The 27504-nt window shown below is 42.7% G+C and overlaps 1 protein-coding gene across 2 annotated transcripts; it reads left to right on the top strand.

Moving 5' to 3' along the window:
* Positions 1–360: 360 nt before the first annotated feature.
* On the top strand, positions 361–27504 carry cpda (carboxypeptidase D, a). Of its 2 annotated transcripts, none has more exons than XM_071900634.2 (21): positions 361–1114; positions 1740–1987; positions 8860–9002; positions 9239–9408; positions 10772–11199; positions 11682–11873; positions 12949–13116; positions 13453–13562; positions 13857–13959; positions 14871–15013; positions 15154–15323; positions 15488–15790; positions 16446–16641; positions 17127–17262; positions 17492–17638; positions 18012–18110; positions 18222–18286; positions 18575–18706; positions 19065–19250; positions 22179–22281; positions 24570–27504. In XM_071900634.2, the coding sequence occupies exons 1-21, from the start codon at positions 459–461 to the stop codon at positions 24791–24793; spliced, it is 4122 nt and encodes a 1373-aa protein (XP_071756735.1). In that variant the 5' UTR covers positions 361–458; the 3' UTR covers positions 24794–27504. The 2 variants fall into 2 exon arrangements, with proteins under 2 accessions (XP_071756735.1, XP_071756734.1); XM_071900633.2 differs by having other exon boundaries at positions 24567–27504.

The following is a 27504-nucleotide window of genomic DNA, read 5'->3' as shown; positions in this document are numbered from 1 at the left end:
AGCTTCACTCTCCCCACTGTTAACTCTCCATCTCTAGTATGGATAATTATGCAATTCTATATAAAATCAAAACTAATAACAAAACACAAAATCTCAGATGGGATTCCTTGGGACAAAATCTTTCCAAACTGAGCCCAGAGGTCTATTTGGGGGTCCTTGGCGTGAAAAAGTGTGGGAACCCCATACACAGGGCAAGATAAATACGATTTGAGCTAGTTAAAAACCCAAATCTCAAACTCTGCTGGTCCACCTTAAAAATGCTCAGACCGAATACAAATGACGTCACTGGGGCGCTCCGCCCACCTGAGGTGAAAGGGAAGTTGATGCAGATAGGCCAGACGGTCTTTGACAGCAAATACATATCACGTTAGCTAGCAGACTAGCCTTACATTTTCAGTCACAGTGTTTGTTCTATATCTCAAAAGACCGAATGGTGAAGAAGTAGGAGATACGTAAACATGGCACGTATCCGGGAGCATCTCTTGGCGACGCTGAAACTACGTGTGTCACTTTTCGTCTTTCTTCCTTTTCTTGTTGTCGTCTCCCTGGAAATTGGTGAAGCGAAGCGGCACAGGAGAAGTGGCACTGCTCCCACGACAGAGCAAGTGGAAGCCTACAACAAATACTACAATTATGTCGATCTAACCCGGCTTCTACAGTCCATGGCTCAGAAATATCCTCGCATCGCTAACCTGTCCAGCATAGGTCGGTCTGTGGAGGGCAGGGAGCTGTGGGTGATGCGGATCACAAAGGACCCCGACACAGACGCACCGGGGAAACCCAAATTCAAATACGTTGGGAACATGCACGGCGACGAAACTATATCCAGGCAGGTCTTGGTGTACCTTGTGGAGTACCTGCTGGGTAAGTACGGGGAAGAACCGCGCATTACCGAGTTGGTGAACAGCACGGATATTTACATCATGCCGAGCATGAACCCAGACGGCTTTGAAAAGTCCTTAGAGGGGGATTGCAATGGCGAAGCAGGGGGTCGACAAAATGCCAGAAATATTGACCTCAACAGAAGCTTTCCTGACCAGTTTGGCAAGATAAATGTCAATCAAGATTCTATTCCTGAGGTCAGGGCGGTAATCAGCTGGATCTTGGAGAAAAAGTGAGTATTTCTCTCTCTGTGTCTCTCTCAAATACACGTACACACACACACACACACACACACACACACACACACACACACACACTCTCACACATTCTCTAGAGGCCCAGCACACTTGGTCCATAGTCTCCAATTGTTTATCACGGGGTCTTGTTGTCTAGCAGCACAGGTTGGAATGCCTTCAATAAACATCAGATCCCAATCACCTTTTCAGTCACTCTGCATCTCACACTAGAGGCTTTAGAGACAGACAAACAATCCTGTCAATGAGCAACTCAGCTGGAGTTTTGGCCCTAAATCTCCTTTATAATGACCCCACGGGTAAAGAAGTGAACCTTCTAGTGAAGGGAACAGGAATCACTTTATTATGCTGGGACAGCATAATTGGAGTGGTGAGTAAGAACGCCCTTCAGTCAGAAGACACATGTTGTCCAACATTCGCCCTGCTGAAGTGTCCTTGAGCAAGACACTGGTTCCCTACCAGCTGCAGAGGTTGTCTTCTGTGTAGGGAAGCAAGCGAAAAGAGAATTTTCCTATATCGTGTATCGTCTTACATCACAATATTTCTGTGCCTGATCCCCCAACTTTTTTCGGCTGCTACTACAGTGTCCCATTGTCTCTGCAGATTTGTGCTGTCGGGGAACCTGCACGGCGGCACCGTGGTGGCCAGCTACCCCTTTGATGACTCGGCCTCCCACCAGCGGGAGGGCCACTACAGCCGCTCGGATGACGACAGCCTATTTCGCTACCTGGCCCGGGTCTACGCCCAGAACCACCCTGTGATGAAGACGGGCCAGCCCAACTGCCCCGACACCCCAGAGGAGACCTTCAAGGATGGCATCACCAACGGGGCCCAGTGGTACGACGTGCCTGGTAAGACGAGCCCTTTTCTTTCTCCTGTTTCAGTCAGTTGTCTTCTTTATTGCATTTGAAGCTCATTATTCCACCTTCTTGTGTGCAGTCATACATATTGTGGTGAAGGAGCACAAAATCTCCTGGTTTCCATGGCGATTAAGCCGGGCACGGGTTTGTTTTTGTCTTGGCGGTCATGTGGAAATTCCATCTGGGAAGTGAGGACACCCAGACAGAGTCCGTTTTGAGACCGGGTCACACAAGTGTCTTGTAAAATCGATGAAAACCAGTGGGATGGCAGCATTCAGTAGCAGCACGGACTTGATTGCGCCTGCACACTTTTTGTCACTGAGCTGAAAGACACAACAGTCTGACGTAAGAATCCTAGGCTGTGTGTTGCCATGGAGATGGCCTAGTGTAATTGGTGTGGTGTTGATTTTCTGCGTATGATGGTCTATTGTACTATAAGGGGGTGTTTTTTCCCTCGTTTCAGCGGACAATGTTCTCTCATTTTCTGGAGCTCTCTTTGCAAGTGAGTGGGGTCTAAGTTTGGATTCACTTCTGTCTTTGTTGTGGACAGCAGGCAACTGAAACTCTTGTTAAAATCTGTGTTTCTGAGTTATTCTAACCTCAGGCCAGAGCAAGAATGTCTCATTCATTGTGGGAGTGATTCCAGCGTTTGTGGCTTTGTGCAAGATAAAACTTGTTTCAGATTGTGTATTGGTTAATGCTTTGGAAAAAAATGATTACAATGTCGTCTGCACTTAATATAGCATGGCCCATAGGCTATTAGAAAACTGATTGTTCTGAATATTGCCCAATCTGGCAGAAGGCTCAGGCACAGAGAAAACAGTGATGTTTTCACCTGCCGCAGATCACATAGTAAAAAAAGGTAACTTGAACAATTTTATTTACTAAAGCTGCTTATACATATATTTTAATAGCTTTATTCCCTCACCTAAGACGCTCACTTAAAAGGTGGTGACAACATAAAGCACAGTTCATAGTTTCTGTGTCTAACTTCATATAGCCTAGCTGCATTGTTTAACTTGTTATAGACTATAGTTATAGTTTAAAAGTTTTGTGAATCCATATTGCTGCATAGTTTGGAATCGGCCGATTCTCTTTACCTGAGATTGGTAATTGGTAACGGCCCAAAAATCACGATTGGAGCGTCCTTACCATTTAACACTCAGCTTTCCTCTCAGTCAATGAAGCACTCTTGATCTAGTGCTGGGCCTGCCAGGTAAGCAGCCCTCAGGCTCAATGGGCTCTACTCATTTTGTTTGTCTGGCAAAGCCTCTAATTACAGAACGTCGTAAAGCAGTGGACAAGTTTAGCATTGCACCGCAGTCCTCCGACAGCTCACTCTGGCCTTGGATGAATCAACAGGCCCAGTGACTATTGGATTCATTCCTCAGGGCTCCTCTCTCCTACATATCCCTTACCAGCTCAGGTAAATGCAGCTTGTAGTGTTTTCCCCTCTAAATCCTCTTCATTCAGGTTCAGAAATAGGGCTACCACTGTGACTCAGGCAGTAATTTGATCAGCATGCTGTCTGCTTGTTGACTCATTGGTTTGTCAGGGGGGTTGAGAAGTGGTGAGAGGTGAGATAGGTCTAATGTTATTCTTATCTGCGTCTGGGGCTTCAAGTTACCGCCATGCCTTTCCTGTAGAGATGTGTGCTGTCGTGTCTACGTGTGTCCTGTGTGTGTGTGTGTGTGTGTGTGTGTGGGTGCCGTCGTGAATCTCGGGTAGGAAGGTGAACAGATTAATCGGCTTAATTAAACCGTATCTCTGCAGAATTGGCACCTCTTTCACTCCTACCTTACTTACCTTGCTTCTCTCTATAGTGTGCCAGATGTGTAGTGTTTATGTTTCATGATTTCAGTAGCAGCGCCAGCAACTACAGGTGCACAGGTACTATTTGTTGCTGACCAATTACAATAAATTCAGTTAAAAACTTTATTGTTCCATAAGGGAAACTTGGCTGTAGACAGGGTTTGCAATAGAAACAAATAATAAAAAGATATTATACAGTAGAATCAAAATAAAAATACAAACACAATAAAGGCATATGACTTAAAAACACAAAGCACATAACAAATATATCTATATCTATATACAATATATATCATACAGGGAAACATCATTTGGTAAGACCAGACAGGGAGTCAACAGCTCAATATAGTGCGATAAAAATCATCAGTTCAAAATGCAAGTTCTTACACAGGCATAGTCGTTACATCATTTCCTTTACAAATTAAGCAACCCGATAGCAGTGTATGAAATATGAGTTCCTGGTTCTTTCAGTATGTCTGCTTAATTCTGAGTCCTTGCTGTTAGTAAGTGGCAGTATGAGCCCTGATTGTTTGCACCAGCTGTTTGGGGGGGGAAATCTACAGCCTATTAGCAAATATGGTTAATTTTTTAATACCTAAGCTTAAGTGTTAATTTAATTAAATAGCATCCTCTCATCTAATTTTGTAATGTAGTTAATTTGATTGATGTCTATAATTTCAGGTTTCTCAAATAGAACTAGCATTTATTTCTATTGTAGGCTACCTGAAGCCTGGTATTGATATCTGTTCACCACCAGCAGGAACTACTTCCTGTATGGAGGCGGTAAATCATTACCAAAACCTTCAGCACACAGACTCTTTAAGCAACAGTCTCATAATGGCTTAGGTTAGCTTGAGTTTGCTTGTATTGATCTATGTCTAGGTCTTAACCCTCATAATGTCCTGGTCAGAAACAAGGAAATGGAAGCACACTGACTAGAGAAAGAACTAGAGTGAAAAGGCTATTTTAGCTGGCAACCACAATGACAAAAGTCAGGCTATTACGTAAGTTAAGTGGCTGCCTTAGTTAGTCACCCATAAATTAAGGTACTCAGAAGCAGCGATGTCTGTGTCTCAAGATAGACAGTAAGAAGTGCACAACAGTTTAATAGACAGTGCTCGTATCTGTCAGGAACGCTCATTGGACATGTCTAAATGGACGAGCTGGCATTGCTAAAACTAGGTTAATGGCAGATGATGGAAATGGTCAGGGGGTTCTTTGCCAAATTGTTTTAAAAATAATGCGTGGTCCGGGCAAATAACCATGGAGGCAGCTAACGGGAAAAGCCCCAAGCCCTGATGACGGGAGTTAAAAATCTAGCTTAAATGTCATCCTGAGGCACGAAGGAGTCAAGGTATTTTGCTGTATGGCAGTGAGGGCTTGAGAGAATGATTCTGCAAAACAACTCTGACTCATGATCTTTTGACATAGCCTGGCCTAGGAGGTTGTCCTTTCTCCATTTTGCTCTAGCTGCGGTTAAACTCTATTTTAGTTCATGTAACCTAAATGACAAGTAGGGCACTCCAATCTCTAATGGAGTTTGCCCTGCAGGGTGTTTTTTCTCAAGCTTCTTGCTTGGTTTTAAGCATATGCTATGACTGTTTTGTTTTGGTGGTTGTTACATGTAGCTCTTCTGTTAGATGTTTATGGGTCAGTCAGTTGTTGGATAGTTGGTTGCGGTATGTCTCGAAAGCCAATACACATCACTGTATCTGTAGACACACAAGAGAACAAGGTCCAGAATGAAAAGCCAACTCTATTGAACTGTTTATTTGAGAGCGGTGGAATTGCCCCCGAATGTCGCTCAGACCTCTGACAATCATTCTTCAATGCTAGTTAATTGTCAATCATTGACAGTAATGTGAAAATAATCAGTTCTTTAAAAATGTCTTCATAAATTCTCACTCCACATTGTCTGATTGTCTTTTTATGTGCTATACCACTAAATCCCTATGGTTATCATGGGTGAAAATACTTTTTCTTTTTTTAATGTCTCATCCTCTGTCTCATTCAGCGTTCCCTGTGGCTTGCGCAGCGCGATGCTCGTTAGCAAGTTCAGCTGCTAGCATTGAACTTGGCTGTGGTGCCAGGCTCTGGCCAGCGGTTTCCTCTAAGCTCAGGGTGTGTCTAACTGGATCCGGCCTGTAGAGAGGATATTTAGAGTTGGGGCTGCCGTTTTCCATCTGTCTGTGGAGGATGTTTGCTTTAAGGCACTGTAGACAATGGTACCTGATTCAACAAGTTAAACTACCCTAAGCAGCCCTGCTCAATGAGACTCATAAGATCTTGTGGCTGGATAAAAAGATGAAGTTGAGGTTAAACTTGTCTGTGATGTCGGTTGCTTGCAAGTATAGATTTGTGCGTATTAATATGTTATTTTTGGGAGGGATAAGTGGTTGGTTTGCCTGACATAGCACTCTGCTGTTTCTAGTGCCACCACAGGGGGTAAAGCCCCTAGTGAGCCACCCTGCCACATCTCTACAGACCACCCCAATTCAAAACAAGCTCAGAGGGCATGATCCCTTAATACCCTAGTGTGATGTGTTTTACCACCAGCTTATCACTGCTGGACTAGTCTGGGGCTTGAACGCCCCCTCTATTAGCAGTTGTTTAAACTAGTTTAAACAAGTGTTACTATTGTCAAGAGGAAAATCCCTTGCATACATACAAGAATTTTGAAGTTTAGTTGTGGCTTGTAATGGGTACGGTAATGAAATGGTTGGATAATTCTAGATATATTCTGTTTGGACTTAAATAAAATGTGAGATGAACAAAAGACTCTCAAACACTAGAGCCAGTCAGCTCCACTGTAACATAGGTCAGGCATTTGAGAATTGAGCAAGTCATCTAAAATTGCCGTTCCCAGTCTCCAGATTCAGCTGGCAGGCAGTCAGTCACCCTCACCAAGTTTCAGACAGCTGAACAGCTGTGTGCTCAGGCGTGTCCTGGAATGACACAGAAGAACTTGTGTTTGTGTTCTACATGCTGGTACCTACCTGCACTCTGTGCCAAAAGCGTGTACCCGCATCAAAGCCTGTGGATTAAAGCTGCCTTAATAATGGAGATGGCTTTTCTCCCTAGCTGGTAAACGATTATAGCCAGAAATGGCGGGTACATGGTATTTTTTACTGCAAGGTCCTTTCCTCCCGATGTTGCTCTGTCAAATGGCTTTTCAGGAAGACCCCTTCATTTTGTGCTATATCTGTAGCATCCACTTCACTGATAGTCTCTGTGCAGCAGTGATTCGATCAAGCTGAATGTGCTTTGTTGTGTCTTTGCCATGCATCACCTAGCTGTTGTCACAGGTAATAGTCAAATTCTGTATTCTAAGACAAGCTTTTTCTAATCTCTCTGGCTGTGATTGTATATGTAATTAGGGCTGGGTATCGTTCAAAAATGTTCGGTACCGGTACCGATACCGATACCTTGACTTCGATACCGGTTCCTGAACGATACTTTTTTCGGTACTTTACTCTCTCTGTAATAACAAAAATGTAATTTCAGTTGTAAAAAATAAGTCCAAACTTCTCAATTTCAACATTGTTATTTATTTAGAACATTGTTATTTATTTAGAACATTTTACACACCACACAAAATAAAACTCACTGTGACACGAGGGCGGGTTGAGAGTGGGACAGGGTGACCTGTCAATGAAAGCAAGAGTGTAAACAACACGACTCACGAGCTGATGATAATGATAACGCTAGTAAAAATGCTAAGCTAACGTCAGCCAAGACAATGAAAAAAGCCCAGTTATCTCCAACAACAACTTATCCAACTAGCTAATTAATTACCTGAACATGTCGATGAAGTTGTCGATGCCTCACTAAGTTTCGTCGTCCATGGAGGGTTCAACTTCTCCGGCACTGGCTGCAGGCTAACGTTAGCTGCGGCTGCTGCGGGGGACTTGGCTTTCAGGCTATCAAATACGGTAGGCTACACTCGTCAGCTTTTAGAAATATTTTGTGTTTGACCAGGTGTTTCCTCAGGTTAGACGTGTTGCCATGGCCAGCTTTGCATTTTGCATACAAATATTGCAGCGAGCGTTGTCTGCGTCAAGTTTTGAAAAGTGTAACCACACTTGGGACCGCTTTCGGCTCGCCATTGCCCTGACAACAAGCAGCAAGCTGCAGGGGGGACGTAATCTCGCTCTCGTAGTCTCGCTCTCTCCCTTTCTCTCTACTCTCTCATCCAGACGCGCTCTCAGGTACCGAAATTTGGCACCGATTGATTTTACGTGAATCGGTACTCGGTAGTACCGACGTAATCGGTCGGTGCCATAAAAGTATCGAAGTTCGGTACCCAGCCCTATATGTAATTGTTGTGCATTTGAGACTTGAGGTAGGAGGCAGATGGCTTTGCTTGAGTTATTTGTTGGTTGTGAATGTTTGGTGTGTGTGCCCCCGCATAGGCGTACACTGTGTTAAGGCTTTATATTTGACCATATGTAGGGAAGCGGCAAATGGACTTGGCTTCCTTTCTTTGTTGCTGCGTGTGTGTGCAGCAAGAGGCATTGAGGCTGGTAATGCCTGGTGGCTGTTTTATTGAGTTCCTGTGGCCACCCAGCGGGCAGCCATGGCAACTCTCCAGCCAGGGGGCCTCTGGCAGCCTGCTCTCAGTCCAATGGGAAGGCAAGCCTGCCCGTCTGCCCGCCTGCCTGCCTGCCTGCCTGCCTGCCTGCCTGCCTGCCCGCCTGCCTGTCTGTCTAACTGGAGAGCCAGGCTGGCTGGCAAGCTGCTGATGGCTTGGTGCCACAGCAAACAGCATCCTTCAGCAGGAGCCTTGGAGAGAGAGAGACAGGCCACGGCCTTCCCAGACAGAGGTCCCTTCTGTACTAATCAGCACCTGGCACCAGTGGGGGCCAGAATTTAAGGAAGTTGAGCTAAATTGACTAGACTAGATTTTATGAATGTTGTTTTATGTGTGCTGTGTTGCACACATCAGTTGAATTACTGATTTTAGTTGTGCCCTTCTCTTTTATATTGTCATCAAAGAAGAGTGTGCTGTTTCTAACATGCTCGGTTTGTTATTTTGCTGACTTGTTATCCAGGAGGGATGCAGGACTACAACTACCTCCATGGAAACTGTCTGGAAATCACCATGGAGCTGAGCTGCTGCAAATATCCTCCTGCCTCCCAGCTCCATAAGGAATGGGATCTGAACAGGGAGTCACTGCTGGCCTACATGGAAAAGGTAGGGCTTAAACTGACGGAGGAGCAAATGATACATCTGCATTCATTAATACAATACACCTTCTGTTCTTCAAGGTTGTTTAAAGGGTGAATGCCCATAATCCAAACTAATCTTTTCAGTAAAGATTTTGTTGCACAGACATAGCTGCCAACATTGTAGTTTTGTGATACCCATGGCATGCCATCACTCTGTTTCTGCAAGATGTCCTTGGTTTTTACAGTATTGTCCTCTCTCAGGTCCATATAGGTGTGCGTGGCTATGTGACAGAGGCCATCAATGGCACTGCTCTCCCCAATGTCAGCATTGTGGTGGCGGGCATCAACCACAACCTGACCACAGGCCAGTATGGGGACTACTACCGCCTCCTGCTCCCTGGCATATACAACATCTCAGCCATGGTGCCAGGGTGAGTAATAATTATAATGATAATAAACTTTGTTTGTTTGTTTTTCAAAAATAGTTTACAAAGCATTAAAGGACAAAACATAAAAATGGGTCAACAATAGTCAATAATAAATCCAAACAAAGAATCAAGAATCTAAGAATTATTACAGAAAGCAATTATATAAAAAGGGGTTTTAAGTAGAGACAGAACTGATTTATTTAGCCTTAGCTCCTTGGGCAGGTTGCTCCATAGTATAGGTGCCCTAATGGAGAATGTTTGGTATTCTTTGAGGTTTTAACTCTTTTAACTCCTTATGAGGCAAGCTGCACCATGAGGTCCTCAGGAGCTCTTCTGTCTGTTCTACAGTCTAGACCAGTGGTTTTCAGTCCTGGTCCTTGGTCCTCGGTTTTCTTACTAGTCATCTAATCACAGACTTTTTTTTTTTTACACCTAGGATGCAAGGTGAGTGCACCTACCTGGTAGGATAGAAATGCGCAGAATAAGATGTGGCCTTTAGGTAGCTTTGATTTTTAACCTTTTTGTAAGGTGCAATAGTATCAAGAATGATAAAGCAGGTGTTGTTGAAAAGATGAACCAAAGAACTAATGCATTTTTGTAGGAGAACATCAGAGGCAGTAATAGTGCAAGGTGATGACAGGAAAGCCTGAGAAAACGTACTTGCAGAGTGAGAGTTTGGAATGTGTGTCAATCTGTCTGTTGAATATTGAAAGTAATGGCTGTATGGTCAGACAGACAAAAAGCCCATACGTTCTTCATTGTGCAGGATGAATGCATGGGAGAACACCAAGTCAAGGGTGTGCCCTCTTGTATGAGTGGGCCCCAAAACAGACTGATTAAGATTAAAAGATTCAGTAAGATTCATAAACTCAGAAGGAAGTACATTTGTGGGGCAACACAAATCAATATAAAAATCTCCAAGTAATAACACTCTGTCATACTTACATACTCTGTCAAGCATAATGACTGGCAGGAGTTCAGTGAATTCTTGAATAAAATTGTCCTTCAGGTTGGGAGGGCCAAAACTAAAACACACAGCAGAGGTCAAACAAATTCAAATTATGTCAAACAAATTGAGGCCTGGGGTGTTGCCTCAATCAATGGGGCAGAGTCTTCATGCCCCAGCCATGTTTGTCCACAAGTTCTGCACTAAAGGAGCATTATTTTCTTCTTCTTTGGTTACTGAAGTGAACGAAAACATGTTTCACAAGTTCAGTGTTGAGGAACCTCCTGCTAGAGAGGTACATTTGAAACTACATTGATGAGGTTTATGTCATGGCTTCAGTGTCATTTAAGTCTGGGACTTCCTGGTTGATTTTAAGGTGGAATTGAACAACCCTCAAGAATGCATTTCTTTTGTCCACAGGTACACATCAATGATGGTCCACGATGTCCAAGTCATGGAAGGTAAAGCCACAGAAGTGAACTTCACCCTGGCACCTGTGGTCAGTGAGCCCTCAGGTAGCATTACAGAGCCCACGTCCTCCATGCCACCCGCCACCACTACAACCACCCCTGTATCTACCACCGCCACCAGCTCCCCTAACCCCACCCAGAACAGGGTGGTGCTTCCTGAGGGAAACAAGAGCAGCTCTCCCTTGTCCCCACTGCTGCAGCAGCCTATCCAGCCCCAGGAGTTCCGCCACCACAACTACGCAGACATGGAGCTCTTCTTCCGCAAGTACAGCAGCGAGTTCCCCTCCATCGCCCACCGCTACTCTATTGGCCACTCCGTGGAAGGTCATGAGCTCTATGTCATGGTCATCTCAGACAACCCCAAGGTCCACGAGCAAGGTATGTCCTGGAACTGGGACGGTTCTTTAAGGGAGTCATTAACGGATAGTTGCTGTTTTTTCATCTGATGTTCAGATTGCTCTTAAGCCTGAGTAGTCATAAATAAATGAAACTGGATTTGATTTTTTTCAAACCATGCACTCCTGTTTTACCTGGCTATTAGAGTACTCTCATTCACAGTAAAATACATTTTACCTAGATACTGCAGACTGAATATTTAATGACAAATAGCTTTAATGTTTGGTTCTAATGGAGAAGACTGAGTGTGAAGATTTTTCAGTGTGAGAAGATTGTGCTTGCTGGCTCTCTTGTTCAGTTAGCTCATTTGTTCAATGTCATCACTGAATTTTGTGCCATGAAAGACTATCTATGATGCAGATTTTAAATGATCTGAATGGAAATGTGTGCAATCTAGCACCCTCTACACTTTTGTTTTCACTCTGTCCATGTCTCTGTCTTGTCTCCCTCTCTTTCCACGCCAGGCGAGCCAGAGTTTAAGTATGTGGGCAACATGCACGGCAATGAGGTGGTGGGCCGCGAGTTATTGCTCAACCTCATCGAGTACCTGTGCCGTAACTATGGCACTGATCCTGAGGTCACACAGTTGGTCAACAACACACGCATCCATATCATGCCTTCCATGAACCCTGATGGCTATGAGGTAGCCAAGGAAGGTAAGGGGAAGGGAGGGGACACACACAAACACACACACACACACACAAGTGCACACACACACACACACACACTATGAAGTTCCTAGACAGACACTATTCTCGAGAAACACTATCTGCAAAACCTACCATGTGTCAGACCAAATCAAATCTGACCAAACTTCTAAGATTACACCAAGAATTTACTGAGACGTACATTGGAGACAAAGGAGTTGGAGACATGGAGCGTAGGTGCCTCTTGAGTATTGTGAAAGTGAATTTCCTCTTGGAGAACAATCAAGTATCTGTGTATCTATCTATGTACTTGTTCATTTCTTTACACGTTACAGGATATCACAGCTTTGATAGTTATCTCCTTAGAAACACCTGTTTGTCTGCATGCCAGTTTTGTAAAAATAGCCTAACCCCAGTCTCAGTAACAGAATTATCAAATGACAACCAGCCTCAAGAATGGTTCACCTAGCTTGCCAACTGGACAATAGTGGGAATTACATGTAGCAAACACTGACAAATTAGGAATCTCCTTTCATAATTCACTTGGGGATCAAACAAAACAAAAATACTTCCACCTTGGGTTTTAACAAACAAAATAAGCACATTGCTGGAAAGGTTTATATAGCCTCCACGCACCAAATCTCCCCCCCCCCCCCAACCCCCCCAAAAAAACAACCCAAAAAAACATAGTTTTTTAAATAAATTAATTCCAACATTTTATTTGTAAGGCATAATTAGAAATTGAATGCAAAGACTTGAAATTGAATGTGGTTATTATTGAATTTAAATTTAATTAAAATTTTCAAATTCACTTCTCATTTCAAATGCTGTTGATGTAAGAGAAAACCTTCACAAAGCACTTCCTCCTCCTGACATATTTTAGCTGATACCTTCTGCTGATAGGTAACAGGAAATACACAGGAAGTGGAGCAAAGGCTACATATTTAAGGTGGAACAGGGCAATTACCACACTTCTCTAATGTATTTTGTTACTGTATTATATACATTGTTGGTCTAGAATATGTTGTGGTTACGGATACACTGTGTGTGATTAGTCATCAATAGTCGTATTCTTTCCTCACAGGTGATGCAAAGGGCTACAGAGGACGCAACAACAGCAACAATTTTGACCTGAACCGCAACTTCCCCGACCAGTTTGCCACCATCACAGAGCCCAGGCAGCCGGAGACTATAGCTGTGATGCACTGGCTGAAAAGCAACCCCTTCGTCCTGTCAGCCAACCTCCATGGAGGCACGGTCTTACTTTGAGCTTCTGGGACCTAAAATTATACTCTTTCAGTGCTAGGATAAAAGCACTGTTGGTTTTTGTGTTTACCTTTGGTATTGATACCCTGATAATGCTATTTACTTGTTAGATTATATTGTTATTGGGATAAAGTTTGCTTGTTTTGTGTATTTGTTTATGGCTATATCTTGATGTCAAGCAGTTATACATAATGATGATCGTTAAATTTGACCACAAATTCATACGTTTTTTTCAAGATAGACATTATTGAAGGTTATTTGATTAACTGTGTAATCCTGTTCCCTGGGAACCCCCCTGTCTGCCCTGTCTTGTTGAACTCAGGTTCCTTGGTGGTCAACTACCCCTACGATGATGACAAACAGGGCATCACACAGTACAGCATATCCCCTGACGACAAGGTCTTTCAGCAGGTGGCTCGAGCCTACTCACAGGTAATAGGACACTGTGCCGCTGTTGGGTTTGTTTCAGGCTGGGATATTGCCTGCTTGTGGTGTTATGGTATTATTAGTCTTGTGTATTTATTTAGTCTTGTTTATCTAAAACAAAATAGTTTTAGAGAGTTTATAGAGTTAGAGAGCTGATGTAAGATACAGGCTTGTTATGAAATCTGTGGAGAGTCAAGATTTGGAGACTTTGCTGGAACAATTGCTCATTGTTGACTTCTCTCTTGCTTATGTGTGTGTGTGTGTGTGTGTGTGTGTGTGTGTGCGCGCGCGCGTGCACAGGAGAATCCTCTGATGCACAATGGGCACCCTTGTGAGGACCTGTACCCAGATGAGTACTTTGAGGATGGCATCACCAATGGCGCCAACTGGTACAATGTTCCCGGTATGCCTGCGTCTTTCAGCCAAAACAAGGCACTGTGGGAAACGCATCTCTGATTACAGAGACTTCAAAATCTCTCTCCCCTGTTGCTCATTATAATCATTATGCCACAGGTGTTTATCCAAAGCACACATTTATAATTTATTTGGCCTTTAAAAGTTGTTTATACATAGAAAATAAAATTTGCTAACACTGTATGTTTATCTATAGGGCATTACAAGGACACTAATACTGTGCTTATAAGAACATATAATTCTCACTGATGCATTATATCAACATTCATAGATTGAACTAATAATGAATTATAAATACAAAAGTATTATGAATGTTTATGACTAGTTATCTATCAGATGTTGTTGGACAAGTACAATTATTATAACTTGTAACTTTAATAAGTCTCCTTATGCTACAAATACAGAACAAAGTATTATAAGTGCTGATAGTATAAAATGATCCATGCAGCATCATAAGTTGTCTGTATTAACGCAAGTGAAATAAATAAACCATGCAACATTAGAAAGTACTATTGTAAGCTTTAGGTAGAGTGGCATGCCTTCTAATGCATCCAAAATAAACCAAGAAGAATCACAAGTTATAATGTGGAGTGATCTTAGTGATCTTAGATCTTAAAACATGCAACATGAACATTCCTTTACAGCCTCAAAATAAACAGAAGATTGATGTTTACCTTTCATATACAAGTTTAGTCAGTTGATTTGACTGTGAAAAGTGTATTCAGTGCAATGAATGAAAACATTAAACTAAGGTTTTACTAGTGTTAACGGTGTTTCAGTGGGGGGCTCGATATTAATTATGAACTGGGGTTTTAAAGCTAATCTGCTAATCTTTAAAGTTTATCCTGAAATAAAATAAACTGTTTGGCACAGAGTAACAAAGAGTTATTTGCTCTCCAGGCGGCATGCAGGACTGGAACTACTTGAACACCAACTGCTTTGAGGTGACCATCGAACTAGGCTGTGTGAAGTACCCCCTTGCCAAGGACCTGCCCACATACTGGGAGCAAAACCGACGGGCCTTGCTCCAGTTTATACACCAGGTAATAAAAACACTTTCAGTCCTTCCACTGAACTTTTTACTCACTTTTTCCATCCACTCGATCACCTTTTTGCTCACATGCTCTGTTGCTCACTCACTCTCATTCAGTCAATCATTTTCTTTCTCTCTTTCCTCCTCCAGGTCCACAATGGAGTGAAGGGCACAGTAACTGACATTAAGGATGGAACAGCCATCCCCAACGCCATCATCAGCGTGGAGGAGATAGAGCACAACATCACCACGGCCGATACTGGAGACTACTGGAGACTGCTGGTTCCTGGGACCTACGTCCTCACTGCCTCTGCCCAGGGGTAAGAACCAGATGTCAGAAGGAAGAACTGGGGAACAAACAAATGGAGTATTTACTAGATGAGGAGTATTGGTTCACAGAAATCTATTAATTTGTGACTGTATGTGTTGGTATGCACCCCCGTTGTCAGGGGCATTAACTTTCAGTAACTCCTCTGTTCTCCAGATACATGCCTGTGAAGATCTATGCCACAGTTCCAAAGGAGGGAATGGAGGTGGTGGACTTCAAACTGACACGTGTCCACTCTGAGCCTAAAGGTCAGACTCCCAAGGGCCCCCCAGCCACACAGGACCCATCGGAGGAAGAGTTCCAGAGCTTCATCAAGGGACTGTCCCTGGCCGAGGGCCTGGAGCAGCTGGTCAGCAGCACAGACACAGAGAACAGCTTCCGCTACCGGCGCTACAAGGAGCTGGCCGAGTTCCTCAGAGGCCTCACCCTCAACTTCCCCAAGATCACCTCCCTGCGCAGGTAGGCTGAGCTTATCTTCTCAGTAGCCTAGCCTTCAAATAATCCAACATCACCTTCCCACCTTGTACAGGGACTTTGATGTCAGACATCCTACTTCTAACCCTCATTTGAGAGCATTTGAAATCAGTTCTGTGAATAGCTGTGACTCTGCCACCACAACCAGTCAGCCCAGATTGGTGGAAGTATGAGCAATTATGAATAATTCTGGGGAGTGGTTTCAAATAATGGGGCAGAGACTCACTCAGCCAGGTTTCAGCTATCATAAAAAGTCTCGTGAGCTACAGGTCATGAAGTTTGACAGACAAAGGACTTATTTGGCAGAGACCTTGTCTTTAGCAATGTAGAGTTGACAGAACTATTAGTGGTAGCAGTTTTAAGTGCTGGTAAACAAGGAATTTGATTGAAATTATTTCTATTGACAGCAAGTGATCTAGACATAGAATGTAGTAGTCAAAAATCAAAAAGTCTCTGATTTAGCTGATACCAGAAGTTAACCATTCTTCATACTTCTTTTTCTACCCTGTCATGCAGCTTCATACATATTCTTCAAGGCTTCTTCAGCAGGATTTGTCCTGGCTTTTATGTTTATTCTGTGTTTCACAGCTGATTCTAGTATTGCTGACTTAAATTCTGGTTCCATCTCTCTGGTGTCCAGTTTGGGCCAAAGTGTGGAGTTTCGAACCATTTGGGCTCTGGAAATCTCCAACAAACCAGAGGAGGCTGAACCGTCTGAGCCCAAGATCCGCTTCGTAGCAGGGGTCCATGGCAACGCCCCCGTGGGCACGGAGCTACTGCTGGAGTTTGCCGCCTTCCTGTGTATCAACTATGGCAAGAACCCAGCCATCACTAGGGTGAGTCCTCAGGCCCCTCAGGAAAAAAGGTGGTGTACCACTGCCATGGGACACTCACTTCAACATGGTAACTACAGGATTCAGTCAGTTGAATTGCATGTATTGAGAAGAAAATACCAGTGACGTGTGCAATTCTATAATATTATTGTAGCATCACTCACCACATACTTTGTTCTCTGTGTGCCTGTTTGGTAGACTGGGCTGTTTGAAAGACTGGGTTTTAGATAAATTTGTCAACTGTGTCCAGTGTGTGTCAACTTCTAACACAAAAATCAGGTGTAAAATTCTTTGTTCATAGATTCAAACAAGTTGTGAAATAGGAATAGGTTGAATCTGTTAATTTTGTCTCGATAGCAAAGTACCAAACTTCGCACACATTGATTTCAGTCTGCCTTTGCGTGTCCTTTAATGTGAAATGATCTCAGTGAATATCCCAAGGTTCAGCTGTCTCTAATCGCTCGTCCCCCACCTCCCCTCCCTGTCAGCTGATCAATGAGACCCGGATCGTCATCTTGCCCTCCATCAACCCGGACGGACGGGAGCTGGCTAAGGAGAAGCAGTGCACCTCCACCCTGGGCATGACCAATGCTCATGGCAAGGACCTGGACACAGACTTCTTTGGTTAGTTGCTTAGGGGTGTGTGTGTGTGTGTTTGTGTGTGCGAGAGAGACAGAGAGAGAGAAATAAACCACTTTGTATGTATCCAAACTACTATTTTTAAAGATTTGTCTGAAATGTTGCAAATGTAATTTCTTGCACTTAACGTACATGTGCCACGAATGCAAAGCATGTTTGTATCCATTTTCCCATGCTCTGACTGTGCCCACTCTCTATTTTTTCCTTTTTTTAGGCAATGCATCACAGCGTGTGGTGGAGGCCCAGCCGGAGACCAGGGCGGTGATGGATCTGATCCTAGAGAAAGGCTACACTCTGTCTGTAGCCCTCGATGGAGGCTCCCTTCTGGCCACCTACCCCTACGACAAGCCTGTCCAGCCTGGTAACACCACTGGGCAGAAAACCGCTTAATGTTTGACTACTTTTCAAGTTTGCAAGACCCAATACCTTTGTTGATATTCACTTTGTTTGATTTTAGTTCCTGTAGTTCTCCCATCTTTTTTTTTTTTTACATTAAATGTTTGGAAATGTAGTGGCAGCACTAATGCACTATTTCTCACAGACAATAGGCTGATAATGGCATAATTGCTATTATTTACCTTTATTTTTAATGATGTAGCCAGTTGACAAGCTCTTCATTTGTAGTGACAAACCTAACAAGGATACTTAATAGCAAGAGCAGGACTAACGATGAATATTGAGTGTTGCTTAACATCACTAAACAGCACTGAATTTGAATGTCATTTTTTTTCCAGTTGAAAATGAGGGCACTCTGAAGTACTTGGCTAACGTTTATGCCAGCAACCACGCCAAGATGCACCTCGGGGTCACTGGATGTCCAAATAATGGGCAGAGTACGTAATATAAGCACTACAAAAAATTGCCATTGTTACACTGGTACTGAATGCCGGTCATAAAATAATGAGATGATGGAAATGGTAGCTGATTGAATGTCTCTCACTCAGTGGGCAACATCCCAGATGGAGTTCTCAGGGCAGCAGAGAGACAGAGTCACATGGGTAGCATGAAGGTGAGTCTCTTCACCCCAATTTGTCCCGGATTACTCAATTATCACGTAAACAGGTCTTAAAGAATGTTGTACTTTTACATTTATGTAAGATTATGAACAGTCCACTGAGATTGAAGAGGATCACTGTGTGCTCTCTTGGCACATGCTTATGGTCAAGGCACAGAGTGACAGTGCAGTGAAGTTTAGCCCCTGAAACCAGAACATTTGCCTTGTTTATGATATGGCAGAGTCAGAAGTGGGCATCTCTCCCAGCAGTATGTGCATGTGTCTGTCTGTGTATCCTTCCAGGACTTCAGTGTGGACTTTGGCCACTGTCCAGAGATCACAGTGTATACTGGCTGCTGTCTGTTCCCCCCTGCTGAGCAGCTGGCCACACTGTGGGCAGAGAACAAGAAGCCTCTCCTCAGCATGCTGGTGGAGGTACGCTGCAAGCTTTTATTATGGAGGTCACAGCATGGGGAAGTTTAGTGGGCTGGTTTAACATAGCTAAGTATAGGTTTTTGAACAGTTGATGGCTTGTCAGTGGAATGGCTGGTGCACCACGGTAAATCATCAATTATAAGGCCATTTTTAAATCTCATATTGGAGCATTTAATTTTAGAGTGCAGGCTCTAGTTTAAAATAATCACAGTATTTATATAAGACGAAGAAAATGCAATAAAATAACTTTGTTCCCCAAATCACATTTAATACGCATGATCACAATATCTAGCAAAATAATATAACTTTACCCATAATCGTGCAGCACTAATGTTTCTCCACTTGTACCCCCTTCCAGGTTCATAAAGGAGTGCGAGGCGTGGTGAGGGACAAGAGCGGGAAGCCCATAGTGGGTGCCATGATTGTGCTGAACGGGGGGGTGAGGGTCTTCACCGCAGAAGGTGGCTACTTCCATGCGCTGCTAGCTCCTGGCAACCACAACATTGAAGCTGTTGCCGATGGCTACCAACAGCAACGGCAGGAGGTACGCAATTATGTGCATACCATGTATTGCATACCATGTGTTATGCACACTAAACTCCTGTGCCAATGGAACGTCCCAGTGCAGTGTTTCCCCAATCCAGTCCTGCAAGTTTTTGTCTAGCTCTGCTCTTGCAAACCTGACCCAATTATGGGGTAAATGCTGATTGGTTGAGCGGTGGAAACAGATCTACCCTAGCATGAATGTGTGTAGCCCTTGATTAGATCAGGTGTGCAAGAGTGAAGTTGGAACAAATACTTGCCGGAGGGGGGAACTTGAGGACTGGTTTGGGAAACACTGTACTACTGCCGCCACAATAAATTCTTGATAGGATAGAAAGAGGATTAACTCAATAGCACTCAAACCCATCCAGATTATTTAATATTGGGGAAAACGAGAGGCTTACAAGGTCTGGTTTTGAGTCAGTATTTTGTTTTATGTGATAGAAAGCAGAACTCAACTGCGCCCTGTTGGCAGCCGTATGCACTCCATTGTACAGGTGGCGATCATGCACACACATACACATATATACATATTCAGTAGTTTACAGGCTGGCAAACAAAGAACAAGATGGACAGAGTACTGTGGACTCAGGTTGGGCGGATACAAACTGCTTTTAAAAGAACAGTGATTACTGATTTGCACTACATGAGTCTCCCATAAATTATTCTTGACTTTTTTTTTTTGTTAAACTGTTTATAAAAAGGAACTTTTACAGCAAAACCTTAATGTCTAAACATTTTGACACTGATTTGTTCAACAAGCATTTGACACAAATTGGGCTGCTACATGGTAAGGAGAAACAAAAGTTGCCTAAGTGAAATATCATAAACATAAGTAAACATAGCAGGGTCTTGTCATAAAACGTCTTTGGAGGAATGGCACAATGGTTCCCCCTTACTGTCTACGTCTATATAGGGTGTGTGGCGGAGCACACAAAATCTCTCCACTACCTCCAGCTTTCCATTTGGCTGCTGTGTAATTTGCAGCGTAGGGTAGGCCAGCTCTTCAAATAGGCGCTCTTTGATGGTACAACCCAGCTCCAGGCTGTAGGCTGCGAGTTTCCCGCAGGGAGTGAAGAGCAGGGGATCCACCACTGAATGATATGTGTGCTGGTACTCCGGCACTGTGTAGCCATGGATCATCAGAGGTCCTGGCTGATTAGTCGGCCCACTGATGGAGCCTTTTTCCTGGGAAGCGAGGGGCTCATCGCTGTGGGAAGGATGGAGGTCAGGAAGAACGGCGGCATTCCTTGTGTACCTGTCGTCCAGGGGCTTCTGGGGTTCCTCTTCACGCTGCTCAGGCTCCGGGTCCAGATCATGTGTTGAGGCCCACATGTCAGTCCTCTCCTTAATACTCTCCCCGTATTTCTTAGGACATCGAATACTCCGCCGTAGGCCATAGGGACGCATCTCATGTCTCTGGAAATTAAATTAATATCACTTACAATGATCTGTAGAGGACTATGTAGGTTCCTCTGTTTCTCTTGATTTAATAAAAGTAACATGAGATATTGATAATGCAAAAAAATTGAAGCGGTGCACTTACTGTTTGGCAACACTGTCTTGGCTGTGTGGGCAGATGACCACCATCATTCAATCACGTCTGAAACCTCATGGTTTGAACTCCTGGATCCCTGACCTCTATTAGGTCTAGTTTCCCCTTTTGCTTTTACACTACGCTTTACTAATGGCAGTGAATTAATAACTGAGGGATTATCCACTTTACAGGTTACAGAGATACAACAAATTACACAAAAGTAAATTCTGGGATTTTGTTAATTTACTCTACCTCTCAAAATAAAGGTAAGAAATTAAAGAAACTAATTTTCATGAGCCAGTCCTAAGATCCTATCTCAGACATACAAGAAACCTGGTCTGGACCACACTAAGCAGACACACCTGCAAACAATGAGGCTTGTTAACCAGGTGATTAACAACCAAGCATCTGTAGGAAGCAGCAACTGATAGCTAACAGCCTGTTATTCCTCCTTGGAGAGACAGCTAGGATTGATAATAGGATAGAGTTTGGTATTTTTCTGTTTTTGGTGACATTTTGAGTTTCCCCTTTCAGAGTGGTTTGAGGTGCATCTTTGTGGGAAAATCTTTTTATAGATACCTATTTTTTTTATCATTGAACATTATTTCATTTTTGCCTGAATGCATATAATAATAATAATAATAATAATAATAATAATAATAATAATAATAAGATATCTCCTTGTTCATGCCAGCAACCCAGTGGCACAGCAACTATTTGTCGAATTGTGGAAAAAAGTACTGTAAATACTATTGTGATTAACAATGCTACATACTATAGTTTAGTCTCATAGGCTCCTATACCCTAAAACAGACATATTACTCCTGACTGCACAAAGTGACAGTACCCAGGGCAATGCTCACACATTTTCTGTTTGATAACTGTTAGAGCTACAGTGAGATAACGCTCATTTGTAAGGGAAACTTCATACAATCCACCAAATCTCTCTAATTTATTGTCAGGAGCTCCAGTGTTTTTACCCTTGATGGCATTAGATTAGAGCCTTGGTTCAAGTGCTAGGAGAGAGTTGATCATGTTTGCAAATGTTGCAAACTTCAACTTCATGTTGGAACAGCACTTTAACCTCTGATCTAGTTCTGAGCTCTTATTCTTTAGTCATTCCTGTTAGCAGTGGTTAAATGCTTAAGACAATAATAAACAAATCTAATTCCAAAACAGAGATTCTGCTGTTCGACATAGAATCCCCTATGACTCACAGGAATTGTTGATGTTAAATCATCATCCCCACATTAATGAAATTTGAAGTGGAACAAAGTGTAATTGTACAGTTGAGAGAGACTGAAAGGTAGTTTGAAGTCTGTTGTCTGCAACATCTAAATGTGTTCAACATCTAAATTTAGTGGCTCATGGCATAGGCGTTGTCTTTCCCAGGTGGTGGTATCCTCCTACGAAGCTGCTAGCTCCATCATTATTGAGTTTGACATGGACAACAGCATCTTTGGTCTGCCCAGGGAGTTTGTGGTGGCCACAGCAGGTAAGCACTGGTAGAGAACAGACCTTTTTCACAGCAGCCATTTTGATGTGTCATAGCAGGGTAAACACAGGTGTCACTAATAACATTAATGATGGTTCCATTCCATTTAGGTGTTCCAGTGCCAGGGCCCTGGTATTGTGCATGCTGGCTCATTGGAATGGCACTGGAACACCTAAATGGAATGGAACCATCATTAATGTTATTAGTGACACCTGTGTTTACCCTGCTATGACACGTCAAAATGGCTGCTGTGAAAATTGGCTTTTGTAAACAATGGCCCAATCCCAATGTCCGCACTCACGGACTTTGACGCGCGTTCCCGACAAGTCCGCGAGGGTTCAGGGCTGTCCCACTGTGAAATCGGTAAGTGCGCGAGGGCTCACTGGCGGACTTTATGAGCCCTTTATGCAGACTTTCAGCAAGTCCGCATTTCTGTAGACTTTGCTTGAGGGAATTACCCACAGTTCATAGTGTTTGTGACGTTAATATTCATGTATGTGGAAAATATCAGCCAAATACACCCGATACAAAAGAAAAAAAAACATAATTAAGGAAAAACCACAAAAAAACAATTAACAAGAACTTAGAGAGAAACAGGAATGAAACGGTTGAAACTACATGCAAGATACAGTTAAAAGAGAAAACATTGCAACATTAAAACAGAATAAACAGCTCATTTGAGAAAAAAGAAAATTACATTTTCCTAATTGTTTAAGAAGGATGTTAGATGCCACTAATATAAGCAGCATGTAATATAGCCTTTTGCTTTCTTATGTGCTTATTTGTGCTCATTAAGCTTTATTAAAAGTACCTTTTGTTTTCAATGTACCTCCTGCTGTTTCTTTTTTATCTTTTTTTTTTTTTTACATATTTTTCATATTGTAATGATGTAGTGCAGATTAACCTCTAGTAGAATGAAGTGTATTTTCTATATCCATTAGCACAGTATAAACTATGCAATGTTGCAAAACATATACATAGGTCTATTTAACATTATTCATCAACATTTTTTTCATTTTAGCTTAATAATGCTGTTTAGACAAAAGCGCAAACAAAGAGTAAATTACAAATGGATTAATTGACGGGGGATAGTAACTTCTGACGTCGTCAAGGCAACGCGTGATGCCGCAAAGTGCTGTCCCATTCCTCCTATACCATTTCGAGCCCTCATGACTTCTCGCACTCAGGCACTACAGCTGCACATACAGGTGACGTCAATTAAGTCTGTGAGGGCTCAGGGTTCAGTCCTTAGGGGGGACATTGGGATTGGGCCAATGTTTCCTATATCATGATTATATTTAGCCGGCCCGCCCAGGTAAAATGACAGCCGCTATTTTACAGTTTTATATTTTAGGTGTTGTGATGCACTAAGCGAATGTTCAAACCAGGCATTCAACAACTAAGATTAAGATACTGTCTGGCTCATTCATAAAACTTTGCGGTAACAGAATAGCGGTGCGCAAAATCTGCCGCCTGGTAATTTTACCTGATTCATACATTTACTACAGCCACGAATACCGTGACAGAGCCACATTACCGCTGTGTTATCTTCAGCTGTAGGCTGGGAGACAGCCAATCAAAACCAACATGTTAATTAAGCTTTACATATGTCTATGTATAAGTGTTGGCCATGATAAACCAAATGTTTATGATGTCACTTACTGAAATGAGTTACTGACTGGTGGTGATCGTGACCTGATGAAGACCTATAAGATAAATAAATATACTGGAGCACTGGCAACAGTGTGCGGTGTTCTCTTTCTTAAATACTTCAGCTCTACTTCACTCCAGCAGCTGCTAAAAAGTTTATGGTATGTGCGTATGGTCATCTTCTCTTTTTTACCATGATAAACCGAATCATATCAGATATAGATAGATGAATCATATTTATTTAACATTTTCACATTTCCAATGATAATTAATGCCTTGGGACACAATGTAACTTTATCTATTTCTGCATTTAATATTCGTTTTCATTAGTTAACATTATTTCTACAATAAACCGTCTGACTAGAGGAGGTGGTATTTTTTGCGGCACGGTGTGCTTTTATGAATCGCTTTCCCAATATGTAAATGATCAAAAGGGGTGGAAGTACGGGGAAAACGGTAATGCTAATAATGTCCCGGTATTTCACTTTTATGAATGAGAAAACACCCTGCCGTGACGGTATCTGCCCCGAATGTCACACTAAACCTGGTGTTAAGTTTTATGAATGAGCCTGTGTGTGTGTGTGTGTGTGTGTGTGTGTGTGTGTTCGACTGTGTGTTTCTTTCTCTCCCTGCAGCAGCCTCCATGACGGCGCTGGTGGTGACGGCATGCATCATCTGGTGCGTGTGCTCAGCCAAGTCTAACCGGCAGAAGGATGGCTTCCACCGGTTGCGGCAGCACCGAGATGATTATGAGGATGAGATCCGCCTCACCTCCATGGGCTCCAAGAAGTCCCTGCTTGCCCATGAGTTCCAGGACGAGAGTGAAAGCGATGAGGAGACGCTGTACGCCAACAAACTCTGAGAACCGCCAACTTGGCTGTCTGCACCATTTTTTGTTTCTCCCCCTTAAATTGAACCCCTGGCCAACAAGAGCAGGCTTCCTTATGACTGATATGTCAAGAGTGATAAAAACACTCTTTTTGCTATGCCAACAAACTCTGAGCATTCACGCTCGGTCACTCAGTTATCAGTGCTACTATATTAATACTGTAAGAAGATCCTGCTCCTCTCTGGGACTGAAGGCCGGCCTGCTTTGTGCTCCACATCTCTACCTGACTGGATCAGAGGAAGGAGCTGGAGAGGGAAAGAGAGAGGGGTTGGTCCAGTGTGGCCCTTATCCGTCCCTCTGACACGTTCTGAGTCTCACAGCTTTTTCCTTTCCGAGCCACCCGAGGGTGCTCTCTAGACCACTACCTGTCTTGCCTGGCTAGGGGTCAAGCCGATCACTCCAAATAAACTCTTGCTTAGCTCTGTCGTGGATATGTAATGAACTCAACCTCCACCACTGATATCTGTCATCACCCGTGCATTTCTTTGATACGTCTTTGAGCTAGTACCAACAGGTAATTAGAAATGGAATTCATTGTCTTTTGTCCAAGACAGCATTGCCACATTTAACTGTCCGAGCCTTTGGGAGGGAGAATCCAATACTGTGCCTTGGCTTCTGTAAAATTACAGTCTAGGTGGGCTCTAGTACATAGCGGATAGCAGCAACATAGTGAATAGATAAAACCTGGTCCATGTTGGAATCAGATCCATCCTATACTCAGGTGGTAGGAAAGAGACATAATAGACTAGTTCTGACGACTGCTGAATTCCAATGTTGCACTGTTTCTGCACAGACGATTTTAGGCTGCGCTGTCTGGGTTTGATAGTTTTATACTTCTCCTCTGAGTCAATGTTGTGGCCAAAATCATACTGGGGCGAGCTTCTCAAAAGCTTTAAAGCATCAGGGAGAATCTAATGTCACAAAGCTTGAATGAAACCCTTCCCAGTTAGTGCAGGGCCCTCTATGCATAGGAGTAACTTGCACTAAATGGAAAGCAAGGATCGTCCCTTATCATTGGCCAAGAAAGAAACTCTGAATCTCTCAATGTTTAATCATTGAAGGGAGAATGTATCTATTGTCTTTTTCCTTTTTCTTCTTTAGAATGAGTTTGTCGTAGGTTCATGTCTAACTGTCTGTACATGGAAAATTACCCATTAACTTATATTTATATATATTTATATATATATATATATAATGTTCTTGTCTCATTGAGTGTATGCCCTGTATTTGAGCAAGGATGTGCATTCTCACCATGGCCATGATCCATGACCCAATCTATGGAACATTAATTCAGGCGTAGATGTGCAGAACAAAAGACAAAATGCCCCAATGTGACATTAATTTATGTCTGACTTGCACTGTTTTCATCTAAATAAGTCACTGTTTTTCCCCCTTATAAACAATACCCTTGGAGTAGAAAAGCGCTGTCCGTCCATTAATATTCAATGTTGACGAATCAAAGTGAGGGCAACACCTACCAGATGTTTTAAAGGTCCAGTGCAATGTGGCCGTGTGAAAGAGAGAGGCTAGTGGCAGATTGCCTTGGCAGCTGTGAGAACAACGTAGGCTGGTGTAAAAATGACAATAATGCAGTAATTTGCAATTTCTCATTTCTCTTATTTTGAACATGCATGTTATCATTTTTTTTCATCAGACTACTAAAGTTAAGTGGACAATAAATGCAGAAAGCAAGGCACCTTCTCTGTGTGCAGGGGCATGCAAGTAAGGCAGACACTGACAGAAGGAGGGGGAGAGAGAGACCGCCTTCACCTTTTAATAATTTTTATAGTAGGCATTTTTGCCCAATTTACTTTAGCACTGATTGTACAATGAAGGTTACATGCTTCCTCTTTGGACATCGTGGCCAAGACAAGAAATGGGTGGTGCTAAGCATCTGGACAGGGCAACACACATTTAATCTACTGAAAACTGGCGGAGCATAGAGAAAGGGATTCTAAAGCAATTATAACAAATTAGATGAACTGTGAAAAAAATCAATAAAGTGAACTAAAACTCCTTGAGTCAGAAATCCATGGCAAGCTATTCCTGACAGAATTCAAATCATTGCACTCAACCTTTAAAATATGAGGTGGTTCTTAAGTCTGGGATCAAATAAGAATCCAGGACAGCACTCCAATTAATTTATATTTATTGCTGCACAAGTCTGGGATGCCATGCATCATATTATGCACATAAGTTGAAGGAATACACTCCTGCTCTCCTAAACATATGATCACTAAATTTGCCTTGATTTCAGATTGCGGCATCAAAGCCTTTGAGAAGAGATTCTTTTATATTTAGGTTTTGGCCCTCTCCTTTCACAAAATGCAGTTGTAATCAGTGAAGCAAACCCTGTTATGTGTGCAGAGAAGGACAGTTTTGTAGATTGTTTTTCTTTGGTATTTTCTGTATGTGTGAGTGTGAGAGAATTTTGAAAGTTGAGTGTTTGTCAGGGGGATGGGGTGTCAGTGTAAAGTTTTTATATAAAATGGAATCAGCTGTAAATAATGAGATGTTTGCCAATTGTGAATGAGAAAATAAGTGCAATTCACCTTAACCATATGAATCTACACACAACAAAACATTTAATAACTTTATATGTGTGGTCATGATGACATGCTAACATGAACACAAACTGATGGAACATAATGAAATGAAATGAAATAAAACCACATGACAGTTAA

The sequence above is a fragment of the Centroberyx gerrardi genome, chromosome 6 (genome assembly GCF_048128805.1).
Source record: "Centroberyx gerrardi isolate f3 chromosome 6, fCenGer3.hap1.cur.20231027, whole genome shotgun sequence".
Taxonomy (NCBI): domain Eukaryota; kingdom Metazoa; phylum Chordata; class Actinopteri; order Beryciformes; family Berycidae; genus Centroberyx; species Centroberyx gerrardi.
This window is presented reverse-complemented; position numbering and strand designations above follow the sequence as displayed.